Below are 18,545 nucleotides of genomic sequence, written 5' to 3'. Positions count from 1 at the left end.
AAAGACCCGAAAACTAACTGACGAGTGAGGAGTACGGGATCACGTTCTCTTGTCTTCGTGGTTCGTGCGTTATTTATTAAAAAGTAAAAACTTCTGAGCCGGTCGTACATCTGGAACGGGACCGTAGTGGTCCGTGGTCCGTTTAGGCTTCGTACGGTGTTTGTCGCGTGGTCCGTGGTTCGATTTTCCCTCTCCGTAATTTTCGTAAAAGCTGCTGCGGCTGCCCTGGTAACTGAAGTCTGAAAACGCCAAGTCGCCGCCGCTTCTGTTTGGGCCGTTGAATTGGGAAAAGTAAATCACGTACTCCTGTTTTCCAACCACCCTCCCTGATTGGTTCCTAGGAAACTACGTCAAATGGGAGGGGGGAAAAACGTAACGTAATGGGTGGGGGCCCACTCCCACCTAGATTACCGTAACACACAAAACAGTTTGAACTCTTTTGTGTTTTATTTATTTATTTATTTATTTATTTATTTATTTATTATTACTGTGTTGTACAGTGCTGTCGTGTGTACTGCTTGCATAGGAAAGATGTCCGCACAACAGAACATGTGACTCTCGGATTCAGAATCACTCACGTGTGCCACTTGCAATTACGAAAGTACCCCCAAACTTACCTTCTTATAACCGGATGTGACCCTGTGGTAAAGGTGTCAATGAGGAATCCGGATCATCTTCCCATCGGGTGAGTACAGAGTGCTCCCCCATGGTTTCCTGACCACAAAAACCAGTGGGTCCCATTAAAAATTTTATTTTTTTTCTTTTCAAAAAGTGTTTTTCACTGTGGGCCCCACTGATCTTTGTGGTCAGGAAGCTTCGAGGAGCACTTTGTGCTCCCCATCGAGGTCGCTGATCCGGACTCGTCAATGAGAACGGCTGCAATATGGTATTAACTTTCAATATTGAAAACTAGAACCGTACTGTAAAGTACGGTTTTGGTATTTACAAAAACGGTTCGGTATGATTTCGTATTAAATCGGTGCAGGAAAACGGTTTCGGTGCACAATTGACACCCTTACCCTGTGGTAAAAGAAAATTTTACTTAAAAACCAAAACCACATTAACCAACACCTCTTAATGAAGGAATCAATGTTAAATTCATACTATATCTAAATTATATATAAAATTACCTTAAAGATGTAGTCAAGATGTGCATAAACTGTCTTGGATGAAACTTAGATTCAAAAAAATCTTAAAAATTAATACTAGATCAGTCAAATTGACTAAGTCAACCTCGAAGCAATTGAGGTTAATATAAATATCTAATTCTCCTATTCATATATCAAATCATCTCATTCTCCAAGTCTTATGCACATGGAAGATTCATCTCCCATTTACCATTTGCTCAAAAATCCTTTCCCCCTAACCATTAAGACTCTCATGTTATCATATAAATGTTCATTTGAACATAGTCAAATTTACATACATGAACTTACCAAAAATAGAAAAAAAACTTCTTCAATTCTTATTAATCTCTAAGCCCTCCTCTCTATGTACCTATCTAGTCTTTGAATCTCTTTTCTCTAATTAGTGAAAATGGTTCTAGATGCATGAACTTTTGATCTTTAAATAGTTTTGGTGACCAAATCTCAATACTAAATTTGGCCATTTGAACTTGTTAAATGAAAAGAAAAAAAATGTCAATTTGAACTCCATAAAAGAAAAAAGATTTGGACCATTTGGCTGTTAAGATTCTTCTCTAGAATCTGGTTTCTAATCTTCAGCACATGGGATGATTTTGGACCATGATGTTCAAAATGGATTCAAACAAAATTTCTGATCATATTCTGGGTTTGAAAGCAGAATTACTTTATAAAAGAAGGTCACTCATCAACAAAGATACTCTACAACTTCTCACATTCAATCTTTGATCATTAATTTTTTATTCGGATGAAAATTGCTACTCAAGTTCAATGGCAAAAAAGTTTTTTTTTTTCCTCCCTAAAACATTAATCAATATCTAAGAAACTATTTGTTAAAATTCATGTTTCATGAAGTCAAGAATATGATATTGAGAAAGAAGAAAGACAAACAAGAATTTACATGGTTTGGCATCCAATATAGAGAACCTATGTTTACGATATGAAATCCCTCATCTTATCGAGTTACCGATGAGAGTGTTTGATTATATTTATATAACCATTACAATTTGGAGATAATTCAGAATTAGAGTCTAAAACAATTATATTTGTTTTGTTTTTCATTGAATTAGAGGTAAGTCTTAATAGAACACCTCTTGTGAGAGGTGAGGTCTAATAGAATTCTCTTGGAGATAACAGCTCCATCCCCCGCTTAAAAGTCCCTTTGTCGAAAAACTCTTGATCGGTTTCTCCAATATTATTTATGAGTAACCCAAATTTAACTCTAGACCATTCTCAGTTAGTAAAGCAGAGTTTGGATCCTCTACTAGTCAGGGTAAATGTTTGTCCGTCTGTGTTCACTTCATACTTTTTTCACCACACAATAAAGGTGAGAATCATCTATAAGTATATACATAATGTATCAAGTATGGATGTCAATTGCATATCAAAACCGTTTAACCAAAGTATGGTACCGGTTTTAGGTACTCATATACGTCCGTATGTATCAAAACTGTACCGAATTGGTACCGTACCAAATTAAGGAATATAAATGTAATTCTACAACTACAACATGCTACCTTTTCCCTATTCCTAATTCTTTGTTTCAATCTTTCATTTCGTCCTTCACTTCTCTTCTTAGATTTACTTGTTTTGTCTCTGTTAATATCAGATTCTATCGATTGTTTGATCACAATTTCATTAGGATCTTAATGAACTAATAACAAAAATGGTATGGGTTCGTCGTACCGCATTAGAATATGTTGTTTAAACCGTTTTTTCCACATCAATTTAATATTGAAATAGTAACGTATCATGTAAATTCGATACGGTATAGTTCTTGTTTTCAATATTCAAAGTTGGTGCTGTCAAGATTGACACCCTCAGTATCAAGGTGGGACCTTTAGTGGGTCTCTTTTCTATTGTATGATGAAAAAGTATGAGTATAACATAAAACTTTACATGACACATACAAAATTTAAATTCAGTAAAACAGTAAAAAAAAGCAAGATGAGTAATTTACATTATGCTCATTTGGCAGTTAGTCTGAAAATTTATAAAAGAAAGAAAGAAAAAGAGATGGGGTACCCTTGCACATGGGTTGGGGAAGGAATCAACCATCTTTTTTCTCTCTCTCTCTCTTATTTTTTTTAAATTAAAATTTATAAAAATAACAAAATTAAATAAATAAAAAATTTCCGTATCAAACTCTAACTACCTGTCTACCTTTCTTAACAGGAAAAAGGTGTAACCAAAGAGAGAAAGAATGGGAATTGAGAAGACTAAACAAATTATAAAAAACAGTTTTTCTTTTTATAATTTTTAAAATTAATTTTTCCAACTTCACATGTGGTTGGTTTCATGCGCACTACTCTTGCACGGACTGCACCGAAATCGTTCGTTGTCGTCCTTGTTTCCAAGCTTTTAAAAATGGCTATTTCTTCTTTAACGTTTTATCCTCTGCAACTCTTTATTACAATTAAAATTTTTATTTTCTTTTTCTCATCTTCCCATAACTTTTGCACCAACTACGATAACGTCTTCAACCCTCTATAAAACCCACCTTCTCCTTTCTTCCAAACTCCCCCATTTTCACTTCTTCTGCTCTCATCACTACTACTTACTCATCTCCTCTCAGTCTTTCTCTCTTCGTTTTGAAGGAAAAATGACGAAATGTTGCAGAATCCGGCACATTGTGAGACTAAGGCAGATGCTCCGGCGGTGGCGTCAGAAGGCGGCGTCGGCTGCTCAGAAATCGGCGGATCTTACAATTCCTTCCGACGTACCTGCCGGACATGTTGCAGTTTGTGTGGGTTCCAGTTGCAGGAGGTTCGTTGTGAGAACCACCTACCTGAACCACCCTGTTTTCAAGAAACTGCTTGTGCAGGCGGAAGAAGAGTATGGTTTCAGCAACCATGGCCCTCTGGTTATTCCATGCGATGAAAATCTCTTTGAAGAAATTCTCCGATTCCTCTCCCGTTCTGATTCTGCCGGTAAATCGTCCCGTTTTCTCAATCTGGAGGATTTCCAGATGAGTTGTCATGTGGGTATCAGAAGTAATGTCGATTTCTGGACTGAATCGAGACCTCTTCTGAAATCCTAATCATGAAGTAGAACAGCGATTCGTAGTTTTCAGGTGAGCCTGTGACTCGGAAGAAGAGGCCTCCGGTTCTTTATTCGGACTCGGCGAAGAGAATGTCTTGATTATTTGGATTTTGGCCTGGGAATCGCTTTCAGGTGGGTTTGAGGAGGAATGAGAAGCTCATCCCAGTTGGGAAAAAGTACTAATTCTGTGATTTCATCTAGTTTTTCTGTTGGGTTTTTGTAATGGGTGAGTTTGTTTCCCCTCGGAGAATTTAGTGGAGATGGCAAAGAAAGAAGTTGGCCGAGTCATCCCGAGTTCGAAAACTGGAGGAACTAGAATAACAAGTGAAGAAGAGGGAAAGAGAAAGGGAAATGCAGGGAGGGAGCTCTGTTTGTCATTGATCTTCCCTTGTTCTTTCTTTCTATTTTGTACATTTATGTGATTTATTATATGGATTAATTGATCCAATTTGTAACGAAATCGCAAACATTATCTCTATTTCTGTGTGTATAAACTTGATCTTTTACAAATTCCAGCTACAAGGTTGAAGAACTGAGATTCAGTGAGTGAGAGACGAGAGAAGGAACCACAATTAGCATGAATCGCTATCACTGTCTCAGAAAGCAAGGTTTTCATGAACAGTTAAAACCCATTTCAGAGAATTCTATTTAGTCTATTCTTCATGGATCATCATTTTCTTTTTACATCATATCTTAATGTCAGATTTACAAGAGATTAAAAAATATATATTATTTTAATTTAATCATAATTATGTGATGTAACTTATGAATGTGTTTGTGTCTGTCAGAAATGGACTGGATAAATTTTTTCAATTTTGAAAGCGATTCCAGATTTGGCATCGTTGAAACCGGATTCTGAAATGTAAAGGGTGATGGGCTAGGATATGGGCCCATGGGCCATGATGGATCGCGGTCCACATGGAATCTTAATAAAGGTGCTGGTTTTATGGTCAAATCAGACATATATATGAAATGAAAGTGCATTATAGTTAAAGTGGGTGGTGGTGGTGGTTGGGGAAAAGTAAGATGACTCCTGCTTGTTGGCTATGGATGATGGTACATAACACTAGGAATTAAGAACAAGTATTGACCAAAAAGACTAGTGCTCAAAACAATAATTAAGGAAAATTTGGGTGGAGACAGATTCAGTGGTGATAGTTTACTTGATGATGTTAAAAAACAAATCTTTGAAATTTGTGTTGCAATGGTAATAGGCATTACAACCATATCTTGATGTGGTAGGGTGGAAGATTATGCATTACTATAGAGAAACAAATGTGGTTGTGGATATTTTAGCAACTGCGCTGCGAATGAGTAATAATCGATTCCAATACAAACATGGCCAATAGGGATTGTTCATAAGATAGAAATTGATGCAGCATGTCGACCAAGGTTTTTGGCGTGTGTATTCCTGTTTTTTCCACTTTCAGAACGAACTACTATGCGTTATCATAGAGAAACAAATGTGGTTGCAGATATTTTAGCAAAATCTGTTGTGTGCGATGAGTAATAATCGACCCCAATACAAACATGGCCAATAAGAATTGTTCATAAGATAGAAATTGATGCAACATGTCGACCAAGGTTTTTGGCGTGTGTATTCCTATTTTTTCCACTTTCAAAACAAATCACTATGCGTTATCATAGAGAAACAAATGTAGTTGCGGATATTTTAGTAAAATTTGTTGTGAATGAGTAATAACTGACTCCAGTACAAACACGGCCAATAGGAATTGTTCATGAGATAGAAATTGATGTAACATGTCGACTAAAGTTTTTTGGCGTGTGTATTCGTGTTTTTTCCACCTTCAAAACGAACCACTACGCATTATCATAGAGAAACAAATGTGGCTGCGGATATTTTAGTAAAATCTGTTGCGAATGAGTAATAATCGACTCCAATACAAACATGGCCAATAAGGATTGTTCATAAGATAGAAATTGATGCAGCATGTCGACTAAGGTTTTTGGCGTGTTTGCGTGTGCATTCCTAGTTTTTCCACTTTCAAAACAAACCACTGTGCATTTTCATAGAGAAACAAATGTGGTTGCGGATATTTTAGCAAAATCTATTGTGCGCGATGAGTAATAATCCCCCCAATACAAACATGGCCAATAGGAATTGTTCATGAGATAGAAATTGATGCAGCATGTCGACTAAGGGTTTTTGGCGTGTATATTCCTATTTTTCCACTTTCAAAATGAATATTTTCCCAAAAACAAAATCTCCTGAAAAGGCAGAGAGTTATTGTTTTCTTTCAAACATTTAAACATAACTTTCTTATTTTGAAACCCCAGGAATTCAAAGTTTTCCTTTTTTGTTCATTCTTCTTTGTTTTATAAATGTTTTCTTTGTAATCATACATGACTTTAGCACCTAGAAACAATGAGAAATAGTGAAAATGCATAGAAACAAGAAAAATGTTTCAACGGAATACAAATGTTACTATACCACTCATAGGTTTGTGCCTGGTTTGGGCACAGCAAGGGAAAAATAGAAACTCTTTTTCTTCCTGGTGACTAGAAACTAGAAACTTTTTTCACTTAAGAAAACTGAACACTTCTCTTACAAGAGAAAAAATGACAGATCTTACAATAAAAATCCAAATGAAAACTTCTCTTACAAGAGAAAGTGACAGATCTTACATTAATAAAAACCCAAATGAAAAGATTACAACCAATATAGCTTCAAAAGCATACTTATTTTTCATATCTGTCTCTCTCCACCATCTAAATGAAAAGATTACAACCAATATATATAGCTTAAAAAACAAACTTATTTTTCAAATTTATTTCTCAATCACCATTTAATATTTTCAAACGATGCGCCTGCACAAGGTCAAGCCATCACCAATAGAAACTACAGAGAGTTCTATGCGGGAATCAGAGGCTAAGAAGCTGTTCAACTCCAAAATGGCTGGCTTCTGAACAAACAAACGCTCAGGCATTCCTCTTTGTTCTTCATGAGCAACTGATCCATACCATAGTGTATTGTCATAAGCAATAACACCACCAATCTTCACCAGTTTGATCAGTTTCTCATGGTAGTGGATGTAATTGACCTTGTCTGCATCAACAAATGCAAAATCGAACTGTTCTTCACCCTGAAAACCAAATTAGAAAAATTTCAAAATCTTACTAAACAAGAAAAACTTCCTGTTTCTTTCTACCTCATTAATTGCACTTGAAAATAAATGGAACCAATTGATGAAGCTCAGAAAAGGAGAGGGGTGGAAATATATATGGTGGGTAGGGCAGCTTTGGAAGGTTGGCCCAAGTCCAACCTGCTTTTGGGCTTGAGATTATCCACTGAACCCAGTTATGATTAGGTTGGGCTGGGCTGGGCTGGACTTGGTCATCTTTCTTTTGGGCCTGGCACCACTATGGTTTTCTGATTTTAGAAAATAGGATAACATAGCCTTCAATTTTAGACAAGGCTATATGGTAATTTCATGTCTGGCATAAATGATAAATGCCTATTTGATGGTGTTGATTTCATAATTTTATGAATTAAAGGATCCCAACTCGATTTTAGGCCTTACTGAAAGGACCTGATGTAAAATTTTCTATCTTTAACTATCAAAAACTAAAAATCAATAAAGAGAGATTAAGAGGGAATCTGTTCATCACTACATCTGACCCTCTGATTGCATTGAAGCATGAGTAATGAGGGTGACAGTTACAATGGCACATCCAAGGAAGATTTAATCTTATTCTATGATAGTAAATTCAAACAAAAAAAGTATGAACTTGGTCACAAATCATTTGGTCAAACCCAATAAACTAGGGTTTTAAGAAGGTACAGATAATGCCTGGAATAAGAAAGTAAAAGCAGGTGAGAAGAGTAAAAGAACATTAATGACTTACATTAGCCAACAACTCATCTAAAACGGGCATTGCCAGTGATTCAATGAAGTTGATCTTGTGCTCCACGCCAGCCTTCTTAATGAATGGCAATCCAACATCATAGAATTCTCTACTTGGGTCTATTGCTGTTATCTGCCAAGATATACAAGATCATTCATAAACACATAATGGAAACTTTAATTCTTCCTTGTTAGTAGATGATGGTTGCTTTATTTGAGTAGTTGAACACTTCATTGAATTGCATTCTCAGAAAAGATTTTGGGTCTAGAACTTATGGTAACAAAATGGAGAAGAACAAGGAGTGTTCTGAAACCAAGAATCACTTCTGCGCGCATACCAGGTACAACCCTAGTTTACATACCTTGGCATCATCATCCAATGCAAGGGCAGTGGTTAGAAGAGAATAACCAGTGAAAACTCCAATCTCGATCGTGTTCTTAGGCTTCATAATCTTCAAAAGCATAGACATGAACAGCCCTTGATCTGCTGGGACTAACATCTCACTCCTATATACCCCATACATGCATTAATAAGAGAGTTAAAAGATCACTATAGCCAATGGTTTCTCAACCTCAAATTAATAATGGAAATCTTTTGCCATCTTTCACTGTTTCTCTCAAGTTAAAAGGACTCAATGGAACTTACTTGTAGTCACACTTATCAATAGTTGCTTGCCTTAAGTTCTTCAGCAGCTGATTCTCTCTTGGGTAAGCGCTTGATTCTAGTATGTACTGCAAAATAATGAACGGAGAAAGAAGAAGAAGAAGAAACATCAAAGGAAGCCAAAATGAAAAAGAAATCCCTGTTATGGTTATCATGAAGAATGGGTGATAGGGATTACAGACCTCTGAGAGTTTTTCACTTTGAAGCAGGCACTTGTTGAAAGCTTCATCGCTACCCATGCTTGAAACTTGGAAGAAATTCTCCTGTAACAGATACTGTATCTCTTTGTCAAGGAGGAGAAGAGAAACCCTTGTAGATTTCCACCAATTCACTAGGGCTTATATACACATTTTATTGTTTGTTTGTATAGTCATGTATCACACTAAAATTTTGTATTATTCTCCTCATTGAATAATAAAATATTTTCTCATAAACCTTCATGCATACGATAGCGGTAGAGTTTAATTTGATGTTTTAAAGATTGTCTTTGTCTTAATTGTTTGAAGCAGCTGCAAAACGAATATTTTAAGTGCAAATGTTCCATCCCATCACGTCTTTGAACTTAATTGAGCTTTCTTACAATCAAATGGGGTTGGTAGAGGATCATATTTCTTAATTTAGTTATGTTTAAATTTACATGCATCATCAGGTAAAATGTCCAGTTTTGATGAAATTGTTAGGTTTCATCTTGGAAATTTTAAGCAATAGTTTCACATCAAATTTCATCTCTTTAATGACTAGTTTTCAGGTATGAATTCTATCTGAGTAAAGATTGTGATGAAGCCAGGCTTAATGCAAAAACTTAAACCCAAATGTAGGATTGCCTTCTTTTCTTGTAGTATATAATTTAAGGTTTACTCTAATTACACTACAACAGAAAAAAGGGCAAAAGATCCAATGGTCCCATTTTAGAGATTGTTTGGTGGGAAAATAATTAATTAACTTACAATTACATTGACTTTTTAATAAAAGATTCATATGAAAGCTTCATTTAGAAGAAGACTCCAACTTATAATCAATATATATATATATATTCTTTTATGTCAGACTGAATTAGCAAGTTAGGTTCACATACCAATCAGAAACGGCCTGACCCATGCACAGTCAATATGTATGTCATGTAACCCAAGTGAGATCTAACAGTTTAAAACAATTTTAAGGCAACAAATTCTCTTTAAAGTGAGATTTATATACTATGGTCAACAAATTCCTCTAAGGTGGTAAGTGTCAGATGTGATACGATTAGATTTTACCTATTATTGAAAAGAGTTGGTGAGTCTCTCTGAAGATTATCTGGGTGCATATGCATACGTTCCACTCCATCTTCAAAATGATTAAAGATAATTAAATGCCTAATGAAGCAAAAGATTATGTTCTCAAAAGAAAATTTAATTTTGCTTGCATGGCTGATAATGTTCCACCAACAGCATTATCAGAGTGGAGATCCTTTCCATCCAAGTAGGCAGTTTTTCCATTCTCCCACACTCACACAAGGCTTGACACAAGGTCTACTCATGTACCCTTGCAGGCTGATGAGCACATTTATGTGTGAAATCTTAGGGCATAAAGCATGCATTTTGCTCACTTAGTGTGGAGTTACCTTGGGTTTTATGTTGTTTTTGCAGATTTTAGGACTTTTCAAGATTTAAGCAAATATTTGGAGTTTTGGGCTTAAATCATGCAATTTTACAAGTCAAGATGTCCGTTCAAATGCGAAGATGGGCCTGACCTGGAACATGATGGGCCAAAGATGTGATTATGGGCCAACTCCGAAATATTGAAGAGATAAATAAGGCAAATTTGATCTACGGCTGAGATTATAAATTATCAATCAAATCTATAGAGATATTATTGAGAGAGTCCAAATGGAGAAAAAAGTCATTGCATACTTCAATATTTTATTTCCTATTTGGGATTTAATTAAAGAAAGAAAAAGAGGAAAAAGAATTATATTTAGAGAAGGAAGAGGCAAAAATCCCGTTTTTGAATGTCTCTGTCCAGTTTCGATCAAACCTTTCATCAAATGGTCATCCGATGTCTGATCGAGCTGATTTTTGGAGGAGAGCTTCACGATTTCTTAACCCTAAAATCCAACGGTGGAATTATATATCTGATCTCTCTAAGTTGGCGCGATTAGTACGTCAAAATCCTAATTGGCTGAGTCAGATAGGAACCCTGAGTTTTATTCAAATTTAGTCATGCCTCATATCTCATGTAAACTCTATAAAAGGAGAGCATACTCCATCAAAGGAGAACGTGTTCTAGAGCTAAGTAGAAGCATTTTTTTCTTCTCTCTTCAGTTTATTTAGGATTTTTCTAGTTTTCTTTGCTTGCATTTGTGAGATTTAAATTTCTAGATTGAATGTTTAGGTTTAATTTTTTTTATGTAATGCAATTCAAGTTCAAGTTTTTAGATTCGTTTTTCTCTGGGTCTAGCAATTGCAGATTTAGATCATTCTAGATCTAGATCTGGTTGTTAGGGTTGATTGAGATTCGAATCGTTTGTTCAATTCGCAAGTAAGTAACCTTCTTTATTAATCTTCTCTCCTCCCTCCATTCCTGCTTCTATCTACCCTTCCATATTCTTAATTTAGGATTTACTTTCAGCATTTATTTATTGTTTTCCTTTCTCTTGGATCTTTGATCAGAGATGCCTACAGTCGTGCCTCTCTTTGGTTAAAGTTTTCATTTACTTTCTGCAATTTACTTTCTTTATTTACTTTCAACATTTATTTATTGTTCTCCCTTCCCCCTGGATCCTTGATCAGAGATGTCTATAGTCATGCCTCTCTTTGGTTAAGGCTTCCTTTTCCTTTTATTGTTTTGTTTATTGCTTTGTTATTTACTTTCGCACTTTTTTTTTTTCTTTAATATCCGTTCCTCCGATCGGTGGACTGTAAGCTACGGCAAAGGGTCCACGGTTAAAGTCATTATTATTATACTCATTCCCTCGATCCAGAGTTGACACTCGGATCACTTCCCTTTTCCTTATATTTTTATTGTTCACATTTTTCTCCTGTCTTTTATTTATGCATTGATTGTGTTTACTTTATTTTTTGTTTCAAATCGATTGCATTAGATGTATGGATTAGGATCGTTTAGTTTAGTTAATTAGATTAACAAAAATTGAATCATTCCACTCTCACATTACTATTAAGAAGTTGAATTCTAAGTGGCATATCTCCCTGAGATCAACCCGTTAACTACACGATACCGTGCGCTTGCGGTTACTTTTAAATTTCACAAACACAAGCCATACATGAGTGTGGGAGGATGGAATGATGGCCTACCTGGGTGGAGAGGATTTGGACTCCATTATGTCATATTTGCATGCTTCACTTAGAGATGACACTCAATTGGGTTTGGTCAAATTACTCGAATCATAGTACCGTCCATATGCATCAAGAAAGAAAGAGTTCGGATCCTCTATCCGTCAAGGCAAAGTTAAGGTATTCAAATGTCCCAAATACTGCACACGAGTTACTAGTGCGTTTTCACACCAAGATCGATCAATCAACCCGGCCTCCTTTATAGATGGTGCACTTCATAAACCGATGGATTAAGGGATCCGAAAGCTACATTCTGAAAAGAAAAACAACAACAATGTAAGGCTTGTTTGTTAACCTTTCAAAAAAATATCTAATAAATAATCCCTCCCACCTTTATATAGGATAGTACGTAAAAGACACCATTAAAGGTTGTCTCCAAGAAACACATCTTTTCCCGTAAGGTTTATTTGTTAACCAGTCAAACTTACCTTCTAAAAACACATATTAGCCATTTAGGTATTTATTATGAAAAGAGTCAACCTCTAATGAAATAAAGTTTTGAATTTTCAAATAAAACTACTAAAATTACAACACTACCATCTTCCTTTTTTTAGTTGAAAGGGTGGGAGATGTCTAACATATCAAAACAAAAAAGGGGAGTCTAGATCACCTCCCAGTCGGCTGATGTTTCTTCACCACACATTGCGTGGGGCCCACGTCAAAATATGGTGAAATAATTCAAGGGTGGGATCAACTATGGGTCCCACATAGGCCCCACAGAGTCTGATCCGGAGAAAAAAAAACACTTCTCTTGAAAAGGCAAAAGAACATTCTTGCCATCTTGACATCAAAACAAAACCTCCTTGTTTGAAAACCTAAAAACTCAAAGTTTCTTGTTTCATTCGTTCTTTTTTGTTTCAAAAACATTTTTTATTCCAATGTCACCCTATGCATGATTTAGCTACAAGAACTAAAACATTATTATACTTTTTTTTTGGTAGAAACTAAAACATTATTATACAACCCCTAGCTTTAAACAAAACTCTGGGATCAGAAACATTTCTTTCTTGATAGTGATCAGGAAAAGCTCCTTTCACTTATGAAAACAGAAAAACTCTGGGGATCAGAAACATTTCTTTCTTGATAGTGATCAGGAAAAGCTCCTTTCACTTATGAAAACAGAAAAACTCTTACAGCTTCAAAAACTTGCTTATTTTTCAAATTTGTCTCTCTAGCTCCACCATCTAAACAAAAGGATTACAACCAATAGCTTCAAAAACAAACTTATTTTTCAAATGTATTTCTCGCCCACAATTAATTTAAGCTTTTCAAACTATGCGCCTGCACAAGGTCATGCCATCACCAATAGAAACTACAGAGAGTTCTATGCGGGAATCAGAGGCTAAAAAGCTGTTCAACTCCAAAATGGCTGGCTTCTGAACAAACAAACGCTCAGGCATTCCCCTTTGTTCTTCATAAGCAACTGATCCAAACCATAATGTATTGTCATAAGCAATAACACCACCAATCTTCACCAGTTTGATCAGTTTCTCATGGTAGTGGATGTAATTGACCTTGTCTGCATCAACAAATGCGAAATCGAACTGTTCTTCACCCTGAAAACCAAATTAGAAAAGTTTCAAAATCTTATTAAACAAGAAAAACTTTTGCCTTTTTCTACCTCATTGCACTTGAAAATAAATGGAACCATTTTTTTCTATTTTTGTCAAAGAAAAAAACTTTATTCATGAACTTGAAAAGAAATACAGACACATCAGAAGAAAAAAGGAAATACAAAAGATAAATGCATGAAAACCCAAAGTTCAATTCAAACCAAGGAATGGAAACTGACCAAATGTCATACATGCAATAGACAATGTCATCTTGGCTAAGGAATAGGTCCAGCCCAAGCTCTTAGAATAATGGTTGTAATAACTATAACAACAATTAAGCACTAAGAATATAACAAACATATCCTCCATCACAAACGCCAAAAGAGGTGACACGCCATAAAAGCTGACATAGACATGCTACAAGCCCAATTGATGAAGCTCAGAAAAGGAGAAGGGTGGAAACATGGTGGGTAGGGCAGCTTGGAAGGTTGGCCCAAGCCCAACTCGCTTTTGGGCTTGAGATTATCAACATGAACCCAGTCGAAAAAAGATTATTTTAGTGTATGGGTTGGGTTAGGTTGTTATGTGTTTAACGAAACTTAATTTAGTGTATCGATGCTAGATTGGGCCAGTCTAGTATTGAATAGGTCAAAAGGCTTGATTTAACCTATTTAGGGGGCAAAGCAAGATTTAACATCGGAGAGACCAAATACCGATACTTCACAAAGAACACATTAAATATTCTACCAATTATTTTTATCGTTAGAAATTTTCTCCAATTGGGATCCCAAGTACTAATATTTCATACATGGATTTCAAAATTTCAAGAAGAGAATGGGCAAATTTTCAAAAAAATTGTGGAGGGGGGACACTATTGATATTTCACTCATGGAAAGAGAATTATAGGGAAATTTTAAAATATTAAATAAGGAAAAAACAAAATTTGTGTTGGGGGAGGGGGTTTAGCCCCTTAGCTCCAATGTAGCTCCGCTGTGAACCTATTCCATCAACTTTAGAGCTTTTGAAGCATTTTTAAGTAACTAACATCGGCTAGGTTAACACCAACTGAGAAATCCAAATGTGTAAGTCATATCTTCAACATATCAAAAACTAAAGCAACGTTGCCAATGCAAGGTTGGTTTAGTGGTAAAAACCAATACTTCTCAGTGGAGAGGTCTCTTGGGTCCGACCCTTGTGGACGGTATTACATTTCTAGTATTAAAAAAGCACCAGTACCAAAAAAAAAAATAATAAGATAAAAACCAAAGCAACGAAGAGAGATTAAGAGGCAAACTGTTCATCACTCCATCCGACCCTCTAATTGTATTGAGGCATGAATAGTGAGGAGAAGAGTAAAAGAACATTAATGACTTACATTAGCCAACAACTCATCTAAAACGGGCATTGCCAGTGATTCAATGAAGTTGATCTTGTGCTCCACGCCAGCCTTCTTAATGAATGGCAATCCAACATCATAGGCTTCTCTACTTGGGTCTACTGCTGTTATCTGCCAAGATTTATAAGATCATTCATAAACACATAATGGAAACTTTGACTTCCTTGTTAGTAGATGATAGTTGCTTTATTTGAGTAGTTGAACACTTCATTGATTTGCATTTTCAGAAAAGATTCTGGGTCTAGAACTTATGGTAACAAAATAGAGAAGAACAAGGAGTGTTCTGAAACCAAGAATCACTTCTGCGCGCATACCAGGTATAAGTATAACCCTAGTTTACATACCTTGGCATCATCATCCAATGCAAGGGCAGTAGTTAGAAGAGAATAACCAGTGAAAACTCCAATCTCGATCGTCTTCTTAGGCTTCATAACCTTCAAAAGCATAGACAAGAACAGCCCTTGATCTGCTGGGACTAACATCTCACTCCTATATACCCCATACAGGCATTAATAAGAGAGTTAAAAGATCATAGCCAATGGTTGCTCAATCTCAAATAATGGAAATCTTTGCCATTTTTCACTGTTTCTCTCAAGTTAAAAGGACTCAATGGAACTTACTTGTAGGCAAACTTATCAATAGTGGATTTCCTTATGTTCTTCAGCAGCTGATTCTCTCTTGGGTAAACGCTTGATTCTAGTATGTACTGCAAAAGAATGGACAGAGGAATGAAGCAAACACTATGACCACAAAAAAAAAAGGGTGAAGAAATATCAAAGGAAGCCAAAATGAAAAGAAATCCTTGTTGTGCTTATCATGAAGAATGGGAGATAGAGATTACAGACATCTACAAGTTCTTCACTTTGAAGCAGGCACTTGTTGAAAGGCTTCATCACTACCCATGCTTGAAGCTTCGAAGAAATCCTCCTGCAACAGATACTGTATCTCTTTGTCTAAGAAGAAGAAAGACTGAACCTTGTAGATTTCCACGAATCCACCTGGGTTTATATACACATTTTACTACTATTTGCTTGTATAGCCATGTATGACACTGAAATTTTGTATGATTCTCCCTATTGAATAATAATTTGTGTTCTCGAAAATATATTCATGCATATAATAGTGGCCCACGTTTAACCTTATGTTATGATATTATATATTTAATCTCATATGATGTATCATCTCTCATTTATCACTATATAAATACCTCCCTGACCACTAACCTGACCCACATTAGTGGTCAGAGATTCATTGACTCATGACAGTTTAAAACAACTGGAAAACGAATATTTCGAGTCAAGTGTTCTGTGACTTCTGTCTCCTGTTGAACTTAAATTGGATTTTTTTACTATCAAATGGGGTTGGTTAGAGGAATCATATTTCTTAATTTAGCTATATATGTTTAAATTTACATGTATCATCAGGTAATATATGAAGTTTTGCAACTGTTAGGTTTCAACTTTGGAAGTTTGAAGTAATAGTTTCACATCAGATATCATCTCTTCAATGACTAGCTTCAAGGTAGACTTCTATCAGAGTTAAAGATCATTGTGATGAAGCTAGGTTTAATGCAAAAACTGACATCAAATGCAGGATTATTTGCCTTCTTTTCTTGTAGTGTAATTTAGGGTTTAGTTTAATTACACCAAAAAGAAAAAAATTGGCAAAAGATCAGGTCTAATGGTCCCATTTAAGAGATTAGTTGGTGAGACTGATGATTAACTTACAATTATAATTTTCTTTTTTCTTTTTTTAATAGAAGATTCATAGGAAAGCTTCATGAAAGAAGAGACCAATTGATAATCAAGATCTTGACTGCACCCCGAATTCACATCAGATGATTATGCTCCATTTAGAGATGATAATGGAACGGGATCGGTCAAATTACCCGAATCAAAGTACCACCCATGCGCGTCAGGAAGGAAACGGGTGAGGCGTGGCGGATCCGGATTCAGAAGTGGTCCACTCTCTTCCTTTTTTTTAATTCTGGAGCGGGTGGGTTTGGTTGGGTAGGTCAGGGCCGGCCAAGTAAGACAATAGGAAGAAGACAGCGCCACGTGGATTACAAATAGAAAGGACAAAGCGGAACGAAGACCTCATTGCATCAATCTGGTCCGCACTTTTTGTCAGTGTTGGAATCAACCCTGCAGCACAGCTACACGAGAGTATAACCCAAGACCAACCTTTTATTCTTCAAGAAGACGATGCGGCGTGCCGCGAATCACGAATCAAGTATCATGGATTGCCCTGATATGGTTTATCATTAACCGTACGATCGACCAGAACCAGAGAATGTCCAACCGGTGTGGATTTTGAACCGGGTTGAACCACCAAAAATAGAGAACCCTAACCCACATGGTAGAAAAGTCAAAATCCATCACGAATCTGATCGGTCTAATCTTACCCTTATTGTGCACACTACGATAACATAATTCCCCTAAAATTTGACCGATGGAACGTATTGTGGGCCGAGGCCCAGGCCCGCTAACTTTATTAAAACCCTCCTTGTCCCCACTAGTCTGGTCTGGCTCACGCTCAGTTCACGTCACCTCACAAATTACAACCAACCAATGACTGCGTTGGCCCATTTTGTATTACTTCAAGGCCCATGGTGTCTGACCAACAAGGCCTTTTTCTGTTGCTTTCCAACCTTCTTTTTTCTCTTCTTAGTAGTATTTCTCAAGTAGCAAATATGGTTGGTTACCCCAAAAAAAAAAAAAAAAAAAAAAGGCAAAATATGGTTGGATCAGAGGTCTGGGATTGACTCTTTTTTGTTCTATAGTGAACCAGAACCAATTTTCTGATCTCTGTTCCACAATCTACTTTCTTATGTAATTAAGAAAGATGGTCTATCTAATCTAATAAATAAGAAAGGTACAGATAAGAGAAAGTTTGATTGTATAGCTTTACTAGAGAAGGACCTTCAATTCCCTCTACCGACACTGAGCTTTTCCTTCATTTTGGGCTAAATCTCTTTAAACCAAAAGAACTCTAAGAGGGTGTCAATTATTTTACCTTTCTCCCAACCCATTAAAACCTCCTGAACTCACTGGGAATGGAATGTGAAACTAGAAAATTCAGTTTCAAAGTACAGATAAGGATATTGAATGAGATGGATCAATGACACAATATGATTGAGAAAATGGTAGCTACTATTGTAGACACACATAAATGCATTTAATGACCATACAGGTTGTCTCCTACATGACAATTAAGGGCATTTGGTTTGGAGTTTGGATCCTTTATCTATCAGAGTAGAGGTCTAGGGTTTATCAGTATTCACAGGTAGGTTTTCTGGTCTGTCAGTGGCCCCCTCTTAATATGTGATATACAGGTGCGTCAGAAGCATAGATCTCTACCTAACAGATAAAGGATCCAGAGTCCCGGTTTGCTAAGGTATGTGCTTTCCTCACTCTTCTTTATCATATATTAGGAAGATGTACGATCCACCTTTAAATTCTGACAAAATTAATTAAAGGGTAATTTTCATCTGGACCCCCTGATGTTTGGTCTATGTCATTTTTAATCCAAAAAAACTGGAACTTTGCATCTG

The 18,545-nt window shown here is 36.2% G+C and overlaps 3 protein-coding genes across 3 annotated transcripts; 1 reads left to right on the top strand and 2 right to left on the bottom strand.

Moving 5' to 3' along the window:
• Positions 1 to 3,744: 3,744 nt before the first annotated feature.
• On the top strand, positions 3,745 to 4,182 carry LOC149014545 (auxin-induced protein 6B-like). The gene has a single exon (XM_089155275.1). The coding sequence runs from the start codon at positions 3,745 to 3,747 to the stop codon at positions 4,180 to 4,182; it is 438 nt and encodes a 145-aa protein (XP_089011401.1).
• A 2,479-nt stretch (positions 4,183 to 6,661) lies between these two features.
• On the bottom strand, positions 6,662 to 9,032 carry LOC149014544 (putative caffeoyl-CoA O-methyltransferase At1g67980). The gene is made up of 5 exons (XM_089155529.1): positions 8,897 to 9,032; positions 8,697 to 8,782; positions 8,413 to 8,557; positions 8,052 to 8,183; positions 6,662 to 7,288 (listed from the first exon to the last, which is right to left on the bottom strand). The coding sequence occupies exons 1-5, from the start codon at positions 8,951 to 8,953 to the stop codon at positions 7,001 to 7,003; spliced, it is 708 nt and encodes a 235-aa protein (XP_089011655.1). The 5' UTR covers positions 8,954 to 9,032; the 3' UTR covers positions 6,662 to 7,000.
• A 3,870-nt stretch (positions 9,033 to 12,902) lies between these two features.
• Positions 12,903 to 15,985, bottom strand: LOC149014543 (flavonoid 3',5'-methyltransferase-like). The gene is made up of 5 exons (XM_089155470.1): positions 15,838 to 15,985; positions 15,613 to 15,698; positions 15,337 to 15,481; positions 14,972 to 15,103; positions 12,903 to 13,599 (listed from the first exon to the last, which is right to left on the bottom strand). Exons 1-5 carry the CDS (start codon positions 15,883 to 15,885, stop codon positions 13,312 to 13,314), a joined length of 699 nt encoding a protein of 232 aa, XP_089011596.1. The 5' UTR covers positions 15,886 to 15,985; the 3' UTR covers positions 12,903 to 13,311.
• Between the last annotated feature and the right edge of the window lie 2,560 nt (positions 15,986 to 18,545).

The sequence above is a fragment of the Hakea prostrata genome, chromosome 5 (genome assembly GCF_041222555.1).
Source record: "Hakea prostrata isolate BN-2017 chromosome 5, UWA_Hpros_2, whole genome shotgun sequence".
NCBI classification, from domain to species: Eukaryota; Viridiplantae; Streptophyta; class Magnoliopsida; order Proteales; family Proteaceae; genus Hakea; species Hakea prostrata.
Note: the sequence above shows the minus strand (reverse complement) of the source record. Positions and strands in the feature narration are given on the sequence as shown.